The 12,710-nt window shown below is 44.7% G+C and overlaps 1 protein-coding gene across 1 annotated transcript in view; it reads right to left on the bottom strand.

The window, feature by feature from the left end:
• Positions 1-5,446: 5,446 nt before the first annotated feature.
• The window catches only part of NPC2 (NPC intracellular cholesterol transporter 2), a 51,493-nt gene continuing 44,229 nt past the window's right edge, over positions 5,447-12,710 (bottom strand). The window contains exons 3-4 of the mRNA XM_069208490.1: positions 8,836-9,008; positions 5,447-7,116 (exon numbers count right to left, since the gene is read on the bottom strand). Coding sequence (XP_069064591.1) covers positions 7,030-7,116; positions 8,836-9,008 — 260 coding nt within the window. The 3' untranslated portion in view covers positions 5,447-7,029. The remainder of the gene's footprint in view (positions 7,117-8,835; positions 9,009-12,710) is intronic.

Raw genomic sequence — 12,710 nt, 5'->3', positions numbered from 1 at the left:
ATAAAATGTACACTGGCATCAGTGTGCATTTATTGTGCTGAGAAGTTTGATACCAAACTTCCCAGTTTTCAGTGTAGCCATTATGGTGCTGTGGAGTTCGTGTTTGACAGACTCACAGACCATATACTCTTATGGCTACCCTGCACTTACAATGTCTAAGGTTTTGCTTAGACACTGTAGGGGCACAGTGCTCATGCACTGGTGCCCTCACCTATGGTATAGTGCACCCTGCCTTAGGGCTGTAAGGTCTGCTAGAGGGGTGACTTATCTATACTGCATAGGCAGTGTGAGGTTGGCATGGCACCCTGAGGGGAGTGCCATGTCGACTTACTTGTTTTGTCCTCACTTAGCACACACAAGCTGGCAAGCAGTGTGTCTGTGCAGAGTGCGGGGTCCCCCGGGTGGCATAAGATATGCTGCAGCCCTTAGAGACCTTCCCTGGCATCAGGACCCTTGGTACCAGGGGTACCAGTTACAAGGGACTTACCTGGATGCCAGGGTGTGCCAATTGTGTAAACAAAAGTACAGGTTAGGGAAAGAACACTGGTGCTGGGGCTTGGTTAGCAGGCCTCAGCACACTTTCAAACCAAAACATAGCATCAGCAAAGGCAAAAAGTCAGGGGGTAACCATGCCAAGGAGGCATTTCCTTACAGAGTGGCAATCCCTTTTTTTGTGTTGATTGTTGCTCCTAAGTATTGTTGTATTTGACACGGTTGTAAGTGTGATTTTAGGTAGTTTATTGAGAACCCTAGTTTGTGAAGGGTTTCTATGACGTATTTTGTGTGTTGAAGACACTGTTTCTGAGTGCTGGTTTTTATTAACCAATCGTCTAGATACGGGAATACATGTATGTGCGGTCTTCTGATATGTGCAGCTACTACTGCAAGGCATTTTGTAAATACCCTTGGTGCTGTTGTTATCCCGAATGGTAACACTTTGAATTGGTAATGTACTCCTTGTGTTACAAACCTTAAGTATTTCCTGTGTGAAGGATGTATGGGTATATGGAAGTAAGCATCCTTGAGGTCTAATGTTGACATGTAGTCTTGTTGTTTGAGCAAGGGAATCACGTCTTGAAGTGTTACCATATGAAAGTGATCTGATTTGATGTAAAGATTTAGTGTTCTGAGATCTAAGATGGGTCTCAGTGTTTTGGCCTTTTTTGGTATTAGAAAATACAGGGAATAAACACCTGTTCCTTTCTGATGGTTGGGTACCAATTCTATTGCCTCTTTCTGTAACAACGCTTGGACTTCTAGTTGTAATAGATCCAAGTGCTGTTTGGACATGTGTGCTTTTGGAGGCACATTTGGTGGTAATTGTAGGAATTCTATGCAATAACCATGTTGGATAATGGCTAGGACCCACGAGTCTGTAGTTATTTCTTCCCAATTTTTTTAATAATCTGTGAGTCTCCCCCCCACTGGTGTTATGTGTTGGGGATTTGTGACATTGAAGTCACTGTTTAGTTTGTGGGGTTTTTGGGCTTTGGAATTTCCCTCGTTTTAGGGAACTGTCCATCTCTATATTGTCCCTGAAAGCCTCCTCTTTGGTACTGGCCCTGGGATGTGGGTTTGGCCTGTGAGGTTAAAGGTTCTGTGCTTTGGGCTCGAAACTCCCCCTCTAAAGTGTGGCTTCCTAAAGGTGCTTCTGCTCTGTGGGGAGTAGAGCGCGCCCATGGCTTTGGCCGTGTCCTTCTTTAGCTTCTCTATAGCTGTATCCACCTCCGGCCCAAACAACTAACTGTTGTCCATTAAAAGGCATATTAAGCACAGCCTGCTGGATCTCTGGCTTAAATCCGGAGGTGCGTAGCCATGCATGTCTCTGAATAGTGACCGCTGTGTTTACTGTTCTGGCGGCTGTGTCTGCAGCGTCCATAGAAGATCGTATCTGGTTGTTGGAGATACTCTGGCCCTCCTCCACCACTTGTGCACGATTTTGAAACTCATTGGGAAGATGTTCAATAAAATGCTGCATTTCGTCCCAATGAGCCCAGTCATATCTTGCCAATAAAGCCTGTGAATTGGCGATGCGCCATTGATTGGCTGCCTGTGCTGCAACCCTTTTCCCCGCTGCATCAAACTTTCGACTTTCTTTGTCGGTGGTGGTGCATCCCCAGAAGTCTGAGTTTGCCCTTTTCCGGGCTGCGCCTACTACCACTGAGTCAGGTGTTAGTTGTTGCGTGATGTACAAAGGGTCCGTAGGGGGAGGTTTGTACTTCTTCTCCACCCTAGGTGTAATGGCTCTGCCTTTGACGGGGTCTTGAAACACTTGTTTTGCGTGTTTTAACATCCCTGGTAACATCGGTTGACTCTGGTATTGGCTATGTGTTGATGACAGGGTATTGAATAAAAAGTCATCCTCAATAGGTTCAGCATGCAGTGCTACATTGTGAAAAGTAGCTGCTCTGGACACCACCTGCATGTAAACAGTACTGTCTTCTGGTGGTGATGGTCTTGCCGGGGAGCAAACCGGACTATTGTCAAATACTGGTGCATCGTATAGATCCCATGCATCTGGGTCATCCTGGCTCATCCCTGTGTGCATTGGTGAATGCATCATTGGGGGTGTTGCAATTGGTGACAGTTGCGGTGAGTGCTGTGGCGATGCCTGTGGCGAAAAACATGGGAGTTTTTTCTTTAGCCACTTTTGCTTTTGGCTGTTTTTCTGTTTCTTGGAAAGCGAGTTTCCGTTTCATTTTAATAGGGGGAAGAGTTCTTATTTTCCCTGTGTCCTTCTGAATATGGAGCCTTCTTTGTGTATAGTCTGGCTCTCCCATCTCTAATTCTTGTCCAAATTTATGGCCTTGTAGTTGTGATGAAAGGCCTTGTTCTTTGGAATATGAGCTCTGTTTCGGCTCCGAGGCTGGGTGTCTCAGCACCAAAACTTTTCCGCAGTCTTTTTCGGCTCCGAAGCCACCTTTTTAGGTTTCGGGGTGCCGATCTCTCGGTGCCGTCTTTGGTCGGAGCCGGTATCTCGGTGCCAAGTTTGGTCGGAGCCGGTATCTCGGTGCCAAGTTTGGTCGGAGCCAGTACCTTGGTGCCAAGTTTGGTCGGAGCCAGTATCTCGACCGGAGTCGTATGTCTTCGACACGTGTGTGCCCTTTTTCGGTGCCGATGGTTGGTCACGGTGCTTACGGGTTAAGCCATGGCCTGCCGGCGGTGGCGTCCCCTGGGCTTTCATGATTTTTGTGTGAGTTTTGGCCGGGGCAGTTTTACTCACGGTTTGTTGCCTCGCCGGCTGCTCACTTTCGGCCTTGTCCGAGTCCGAATCAGGAAGGAGAAAGTCTCCTCTTCTTCAACGTCGTGGTGTCCCGTCGACGCGATTTGAAGCCTTCGAGCTCTATGGTCCTGTAGCGTCTTCTTCCACCGAAATGCCTGACAGGCCTCGCAGGTATCCTCCTTGTGTTCGGGGGACAAACACAACTTACAGACCTAATGCTGGTCTGTATAACGATACTTATAGTGGCATTCGGGGCAGAAGCGGAATGGGGTCCGTTCCATGAACCTTGAAGACGCACGCGGTCGAGCCGACCAGGCCCCGCCGGGGAAGGAAAGCCCCGAAGGGCTACCAGAGCTCTTCTTTTCTTCGGTGTCGATCTGCTATTACTAACCAGATACCGAACGCAAACAATACCGTCAAATTTTCCGAGATTTAACTAACTTTCTGAACTGAAACACGGAGCGAAGAGGAACACGTCCGAACCCGATGGCGGAAAGAAAACAATCTAAGATGGAGTCGACGCCCATGCGCAATGGAGCAGAAAGGGGAGGAGTCCCTCGATCTCGTGACTCGAAAAGACTTCTTCGAAGAAAAACAACTTGTAACACTCCAAGCCCAACACTAGATGGCAGGATAATGCACAGCATGTGTATCTGCAGCTACACATGCCATCGAACATATCCAAATGTGCCTTTGAAGTGGAGGAAAACTTCAAAGAGTGGTTTTGAAGTGCACCAGTTCCCCTTTCAATACAGACCAGTCTGCCAGGAGATCTGTGGGAAGTTATCAGTGCTTTGTTTGAGGTCAAGCCACTAGCTTGACCTTGTGTGTTTGGCTATCTAGATGGAATGTACAGGGGAGCTGTCAACCAGCACAGACCAGACTTATATTGGAGACAGGCTGTAAGGCACAGAGAGCAGTAAGTACAGAGAAATGCCTACTTTCTAAAAGTAGCACTTCTAAGATAGTAATGTCAAATCCAACTTCGCCAGTAAGCAAGATTTCTCACTAACATTCCAACCATACCAAACATGACAATGCCACTCCTTTCAGATCAGAAATTACCACTTGAAACATATAAGGCATCCTCTAATGCTGGCCTATGAGAGGAGCAGGCATCATACTAGTGAAAAACAATGTTGGGAGTTTTTCACTACTAGGACATGTAAAGCTTAGATGTACGACATTTTACTTTCAAAGCACCCAGCCTTGTGGGCTACTTGGGACCTACTGTAGGGGTGACCTGTAATAAAAGGGGAGTTTAAGGCTTGTCTAGTAGTTTGTAAGTCCGAAGTGGCAGTGAAAATGCACATACAGGCCTTGCTATGGCAGACCAGAGACATGGTTAAGGGACTACTTATGTGGGTGGCACAATCCATGCTACAGAACCACTAGTAGCATTTATTTTACAGGCCCTCGGCACATGTAGAGCACTTTACTAGGGTCTTGCGAGTAAATTAAATATGGCAAGTGGGTATGAGCCAATGTTACCATGTTTAGGGGAAACAGCACAATCATTTTCGCACTGGTCAGCAGCGATAAAGTGTGCAGTCCTAAAACCAGCAAAAATGAGATTAAACAAATGGAGGGAGGCAGGCAAAACGTTGGGGGAGACCACCCTAAGATTGTCAGGTCTTACACCTGTGAAGTGTGGCACCCAGACTCCCCAGAAGGCTCCATTTTGCCCACTCTCAAGATGGCCAAACCCCTTTCTCGTCCTGAAGCACTCGGAAGCCCACCCCAGAGGTGTAGTTACACACCAATGAAAAAACCTGTTTGGTCACTGCTTCCCCCTCTCTTTCCCAAACACCAGCCTGTCCACTCAAAACAAAAAAGCAGCCCCCTCTCAAGTGTGGTTACCATTTGCCTTAGAACTCAATAGGCATGCTGTAGAGGTGACTTATTCCCATTAAAAAGGGATATTGGGCTTGGACATTGCTTAAAATGGCATCCTGGATTAGAGTTCCACAGATCTAGGCCTTACCAGAGGCTTCCTGGTCACAGACTTCAAAGAGAGCCCAGTGGTTTGGAACTGACCTGGGCTGTGGTGCTGAGTACGTTTGAGTCTGGGAGTGTGTTAAGTATATGCAGGAAGACCGACGTAGGGCACAGAACTCTACTCGTTTCACATTAAGATTTTTGGACAAAGAAACAAGGATGGCAGAAGGACAGTAATCAACTATCATGCTAATCATCAGCCCAACACAAAAGACACCCCTTGAGTTTCTTTCAAAAACTGTATTTAATTAAAGTTCAACGAGTTTGAAAACATTTTCACATCTGATAAGGCACATGGATCATTGGCAACTTGAATATTTTCTTTAAAAGGTTCGAGCAAAACCAAAAAAGATCAGTATGTATATGCTGCTAATCATGCAAGACCAGATTTGCATTTGTTTACAGTGGAATGATTTACAAATTAAACAATCATACTACGCAGGAGTCAGCAGGTTCCTTCCATCTGGGGGTGGGAGAGTGGAGGGGTTGACAACCAGGGAGAGGGAGGTTATTTGCTCTCTCGGCAGCCAGGCTTCATCTGAAACATTTTCAAACCTCCACATAATATTACAATCCATATATCGGAATTACCCTTGTGCTCCCCCCCACTTCTAAACACATCAGCCATATAGAAGTGCAGAAAACGTGCAGCTTCTTGCAGGGAAAACTAAACAAAGGGACCATTTGTGAGCACTGAATACGACATATAGATGCCAAGGCACATATGGAACTAGAATGAATTGTATTACAAACAAAGAACTAGGTTAGAACCAACTTTTTGCAAAATTCTTGACTAGATCTAGCACGTGTTAGGAACCTGCCTGGATCGTTGCAAGAGCAGTGAACCATGCTGGAGCCCAATGCACACAAGAAGGGTCTAGTTCTTAGCAAAAGGAAGTCGTCTTTTCTGTATTCTAACACAGGTAATAACCAGTCTAGGTCCTAAGGGAATGCATGGGGTAAGGCTGGTAAAAGCTTAAACAAGGAATCTCAGGATTCTAGCACATGCAGGAAACCGGGATGGATGTGGGAATGGTCATGTAAATATGGCTTCCCACCAGTGGATCCCACTAAAGTGCAATAAGGATGACTCCCTATGTCTATACGTCTGGATTCTGCTCCAAAACATTTAGGTTGGTTCTGCATTGGCTTCCCCAGTGGATCACACTACTCGACAGACAGGATGGCTGTTCACTGGCTGCCTCAGCAGATCGCAATCCACAGTCAAAAACTCCCCATGACTTCATGATTCCACTCCAAAATAGTCATGGGGGTTAATTCAGGGCCACCGTCTACAGAAGTTTTTGAACTGCAGCCAGAATTTTTCCCCACTGCCTGTTGTCTTGGATCTTAATACAAAGAACTTAGGATGGGCCTTATGTCTGTCCTTCTTAGTCATGCTTTACTGTAATTATTGTGGTACCTCTCTGTTGACCCCTGAGGACAACCGTCCACTACAGTCATGATGGCTCCCATGCATACTAAAGCCTTGCTGAAACATTTGCCTACCCCTAAGGACTGATGCACAGATAAGCGGGTAAGGTTCCACAGTACTGCACCTTGCATGGCTTTCTCCAGAGTGATGAAACAAAATTAATGTTAGCATAATTAATTTTCTCCCTCTTATCCCATTAAAAGCAGAATTTGTTCTTGTTCCAGTTGGCTCCCTTGCTGCTTGCAGAGCATTGTGTCCAGACAGGCTGGAATTTTGGGGGTATGCAATTTAAAATCAAGTTGTTTTATCCACCCACCCTCGCCCCTTGATCTGTACAGTCCATCTGTGGGTTATGCGCAATCAGCCACGATCCCTAGTTTGTGATGGCAACAGGAATTTGCCAGCAGAATATGTCTTTGTTGTTGTCATCCCGGAGCTCCCACTGGACCACCAGCGTCACCTGGAAAGGCAAACAAAGAAATCAGAAACCATGGTTATACAGATGGCCTCAGAACCCAAGACGCCACTTTCATGTTCCCTACCCAAGGCAACCCTTCACCCCTGAACAGGATATAAAAGGCATCCAGACAATGCGCCCAGAGTTAATAGTCATATAATGATCTCCGGTCAGATAAGGAGGTAAAATGACTCCTACAGACAGCTCTGCAATCACCGCATTCTAATAAGGACGTAAAGTACACGGTACACACGCGGTGCTGGAATAATTGAGGGTGGGGATGCTGCCATCAATTTTACAGAGGGAATAAAATGGCATCGTATGGCATTTCCTTAGACACTTCCTGTACCCCAGTAATCTGTCACCTTTTCACCTTCCTCTCACTCAGAAAAAAATAAAATAAACATGAATATTCATGTTAAAAGAATAAGCAGCAATTTGTCTGAAGATATCACCTGACATTTGACCTCTTAGGAAAAAAAAAAAATAGGCATCTTTGCTGCTCTTTCACCTTCTGAACTCCAGCATTGTTATTTTAGGGGCGATGTAGCACCCCTTCTTCCAGGTGCCTGTGCTGTAAATAGCCCTAAATGGCGCCAGAGACCAAGGTAAAGACCCCCAAACGGTGACCACAGTCCAGAAAATGAGGTAAAAGACTCCAAAATGCATTCCTACATGATCTTTGGGACCAAGATAAAGCTCTCAAACATAGCCCTACCGTAAACTCTGCTCAGCAGTAAATGTAAATATAGAGGTAAAAGATGTTGTCATGCACAACCCTATTGGGCTTCGGACTCTAAAGTAAGTCTATAACCCGGCAGTGATTCCATTTAAAGAAGGTGGCAAAGGGCAACTCTATACAGCTTCCGAAGGCCCTAGAGATGGTGGTAAATAATTTGCATAAACTGGTTTACAAGTGGCCTGAGCCCCGAGGTGGAGAAGATGGGCCCTCGTAAATCATTTTCAGGCCAGAGAGATGCATATAGAAGCTCCTCATGTACCCCACATGCAAATCTCTGTCCAAAGATGGAGATGTTGGTAAGCTGCACCCAGTCTTAAATAGTGTTCTCAAACTAGATATAGAGGTGACTCACCCCAACATGTGGCATTACAGTGCTCTGCGTAAGTGCCCCCATGTATAGATCTACAGGGGCCTAGAGGCAGAGGTTACATCGAAAGACCTGCGTACACCACCACCGGGGTATCATCCCAAGAGTGTATCTGAAGGATCTCTAAACAGACCTACAATGTCACAGATGTGATGTCAAAAAATCTCATATGCAGCCCTACAGGGGTATGGAGGTGGAGGTTCAGGATCACATTACATATTCAGCCTTACAGTGATATCAACTCAGATATAGCTTCAAAGGACACAAATATACAGCCTTGTAGGTCCTACAAAGTTGCAAAATCTGTAAAGCCCCATAGGCCCCAAGCACAGAGATGGAGGTGAAGATAACCCACATCTTTCTGTAAGCCCCTGAAAACTGCTGAAAGCACCCCCCACCTCCCCTAGTATGCAGCCCTATATTGATCCCAACCCAGCAATGGAATTAAAGAGCAACTTTATTAAGGCCTGGGATCCTCCACACAGACCAGCTGGGTCAAAAGTCATGAACAGTAGTAGTGGCACTGCATCCCTCCACATCATCACCCCCCCCTCCCCCCCCCGGCCCATGGAAAGCCCAGAAATGATCAAACAGCACTAGTGGAACAACTTACAGAAGGATACATGCTCTTAATTGGCATTGAAGTCAAGTAGTTATAGCTCTTTCCATGCGCAACTGGGCAGGAAATTCCAGACTTGCATCCATCGGCCTCGGGGATGGGAAAAGGGATGTGAACGCCTGCCAAAATTCCGTGAACGACGGCCGTAGTGTTCTGGGTATCCACAGCTAAGGAGAACCAAGACGCAGCAACACATTAATAGATTAACAGGTGACACTTAAGACACACATTCCCAAAGAGCCTATCTATTCACTTACAGAATCCGGGCCAGTGAAGACAGGGGAGTCTGGTCACTAGAACTTAGAAGAAGTAGGCAAAGGCTCAACCACTCTAAAGCAACCTCTGCACATATGCAGTGCTTAATTTAAGCTAGTTGTTGCTGGCGGGGTCCACATGTACCTATTTTTTCCACAAGAAACTGATCTAAAGCAAGAATGAAAAAACAGAAAAGGGAGAAAAGGGAGAAAGAGATCAAAGGAAAACAGTGACATAGGGAGAAAGCAGGGAAGAAAAACAACCTGAAAGAATGAGATAGAGAGGCAGGCATGTCTGGTGGTGGATTAAAGAGCCTTGAGGTGGATTCAAGAGACTACGCAGCACTGATTTTCTACACCACAACCTTTTATAGCATAGGCAGCGACCCTCTGAACGAAAAACAATGGGTCCTGGTCCATTGTTTTTTTTTAAAGGAAATTAAGCAGATATGTGAAGAAGAGAGTTTCTATGGGAAAGGAAACTCACTCAGGTATTTGACAACCAGTAAATAAATGACAACAACTTGTCAGGTCCCTGAAAGGGTAGCAGTGAAGGAAAGAGTGGTGGGACCAACCACCGCTACCCACCTGCTAAGTGCTTCAGAACCTCGTAAAGTGAAGTAAGTGATATATATACACACACACACACACACACACACACACACACACACACACACACACATGGAAAATGTCACTTACCCAGTGTACACCCGTTCGTGGCATGTAGTATAGATGTACACTGAGTAAGTGACATTTTTTGTCAATGGCATGTGTAGCTGCAGATACACATGCTATGCATAGACTACAAAGCAGTTAATCCTCCCAAAAATAAGCGGTGGCTAGCCTGTAGGAGTAGAAGTTGTTTGCAATAATATCAGTAACAGACAACTTGGCCAAGATTGGCTTGTTGCTTTGAAAATACATCTACACAATAATGTTTTGTAAATGTATGAGGAGTTGACCACGTGGCAGCTTTACATATATCAGCCATTGGTATATTTCCTAAGAATGCTATAGATGCACCTTTCTTTCGTTAGGGGTGGTCAAAAGTTGTCTTTTTGCCTTAATGTAACATGTTTGTATACATCTAACAATCCATCTTTCTAACCCTTGTTTAGAAAAAGGATTGCCTTTATGTGGTTGCTGAGAAGCAACGAAAAGTTGTTTAATTTTACTGAAATGTTTAGTTCTATCTATAGAGTACATAAGAGTTCTTTTGAGGTCCAGAGTATGAAGGGCTTTTTCTGCAACTGAGTCAGGCTGTGAGAAGAAGACTGGCAATTCCACGGTTTGGTTGATGTGAAAATGAGATACTACTTTTGGGAGAAATTTAGGATTTGTTCTAAGAACAACTTTATGTTTGTGTACTTGGAAAAAAGGTTCCTCAAGAGTGAATGCATGTATTTCACTAATTCTTCGTAATAAGGTAATAGCTACAAGGAAGTCAACCTTCCATGTCATAAATTGACTTTTACAAGAGTGCATGGGTTCAAACGGTGGGCCCATGAGTCTGGCCATCTCTGGTGTTCCCACTTTTGAAGTACTTGGAAGTGAATCTCCCATTCGTGTGTTGGTGATTTCTGCTTAACAGATCTGATAGCTGATTGTGTATTCCTTGAATGAATTCTTCTAACAGATGAATGTGATTGTGAATTGCCCATTTCCATATTGTTTGAGCTAGTAGGGACAGCTGAGATGAATGTGTCCCGCCTTGTTTTCTGAGGTAATACATGGTTGTCATGTTGTCTGTTTTTGTCAGAACAATCTTGTGTTTGAGAAGGGGTTGAAATGCTTTTAGGGCAAGAAACACAGCCAATAATTCTAAATGGTTTATGTGAAATTTCTTCTGATTGGAATATCATTCACCTTGAATGGTATGGTTTTTGAGATGGGCTCACCAACCTATCCTTGATGCGTTTGTTGTTATTATGGTCTGAGGCACAGGGTCTTGAGGTGATAGTCCTTTCATTAGATTGCTGAGATTCCACCATTGAAGGGACGTGTGCGTTTGTCAGTCTACCAACACTAGATCTTGCAATTGACCTTGTGCCTGAGACCATTGTTGTAAGAGGCATTGTTGTAAAGGCCTCATGTTGACTCTTGCATGTGGTACTATCGCTATGCAAGATGCCATCATTCATAGAATTTTCCTGACAAATCTTGCAGTGTATTGTTGATTTGGCTATATGTGTGGTATGAGATTTTAGAAAGCTTGTATCCTTTGTGTTTTTTGATATGTTAGGACTTTTGAGTATTGAGAATAGCATCTAGGTAAGGTTGTACTTGTGCTGGTTGAAGGTGAGATTTCTGGTAATTTAGAGTGAATCACAGTGTCTGTAGGGTTTCTATTACATAATGAGCGTGTTGTTGACATTGTGTAAAATTGCTTTATTTTATTAATCTTCTAGATATGGAAAGACATGAATGGGTTTCCTTCTTAAGTAGGCTGCTACTATTGCTAGACATTTTGTGAACACACTTGGAGCTGTTGTTATGCCAAATGGCAGAACTTTGAATTGGTAATGTTTCCTGCTATGACAAACCTGAGGTATTTTCTGTGAGCTGGATGGATGGGTATATGGAAGTAGGCATCGATGAGGTCTAAAGCAGTCATGTAATCTTGTTGTTGTAGTACTGGAATGACATCCTGCAGAGTTACCATGTGAAACTTGTTCTGACAGGATGTATAGATTAAGAGGCCTGAGATCTAGGACAGGCCTTAAAGTGCCATCTTTTTTAGGAACGAGGAAGTACAGTGAGTATACTCCGGTTCCTTGCGGAGAGTGTGGGACCAATTCTATTGCTTGTTTTAATAGTAGAGTTTGCACCTCCTGTTGCAACAGAACATTGTGTTCTGGGGACAATGAGTGGTAACGTGGTGGAACGTTTGGAGGGGTGGAGATTAATACTACGCAATAGCCATTATGGATAATTGATAACACCCAGTTGTCTGTGGTGATATTTTTCCAATGAGTGGAATTGTTGAAGTCTTCCACCCACAGAAGATATGTGGGATGGAGGGGTAGGAAAGAAGTCACTGTTTAGAGGCTTGGAACTTGCCTCTGTTTCTAAAATACTGTCCCCTATAGGATCCTTTAAACCCCCCTCTCTGATATTGTTGCTGATGTCCCTCCTTTGTTTAGGAGGTAGAAGCTTCAGAGGATTGGGGTTTAAACCCTCCCCAAGCTGTGGCCTGCAGAAGGAGCCTCTATATGGTGTGGTGTATAATGCTCCCATAGCTTTGGCAGTATACGAGTCTTTCCTCAGCTTCTCTATGGTCGTATCGACTTCAGGCCCAAATAAGTGTTTATCAAAAGGCATGTTAAGTACTGCCTGTTGGATTTCGGGTTTAAAACCAGAAGAGCGTAACTATGCATGCCTTCTTATTGTAATGCCAGTATTTACACTTCTTGCTGCTGTATCAGCAGCATTGAGGGCAGACCTTATCTGTTTGTTACTTATGGCCTGGCCCTCTTCTACTACCTGCTGTGCTCTTTTGATGCTCTTTTGGGAAGTGCTGTATGAGTTCTTGCATCTCATCCCAGTGGGCTGTATCGTATCTGGCAAGAATTCGCAATTTGCCATTGGTTGGCAGCTTGTGTGGCCACTCCTTTG

This window comes from Pleurodeles waltl, chromosome 9 (genome assembly GCF_031143425.1).
Source record: "Pleurodeles waltl isolate 20211129_DDA chromosome 9, aPleWal1.hap1.20221129, whole genome shotgun sequence".
NCBI classification, from domain to species: Eukaryota; Metazoa; Chordata; class Amphibia; order Caudata; family Salamandridae; genus Pleurodeles; species Pleurodeles waltl.
The sequence above is the reverse complement of the archived record's forward strand: the minus strand, read 5'-3'. Positions and strand labels throughout refer to the sequence as shown.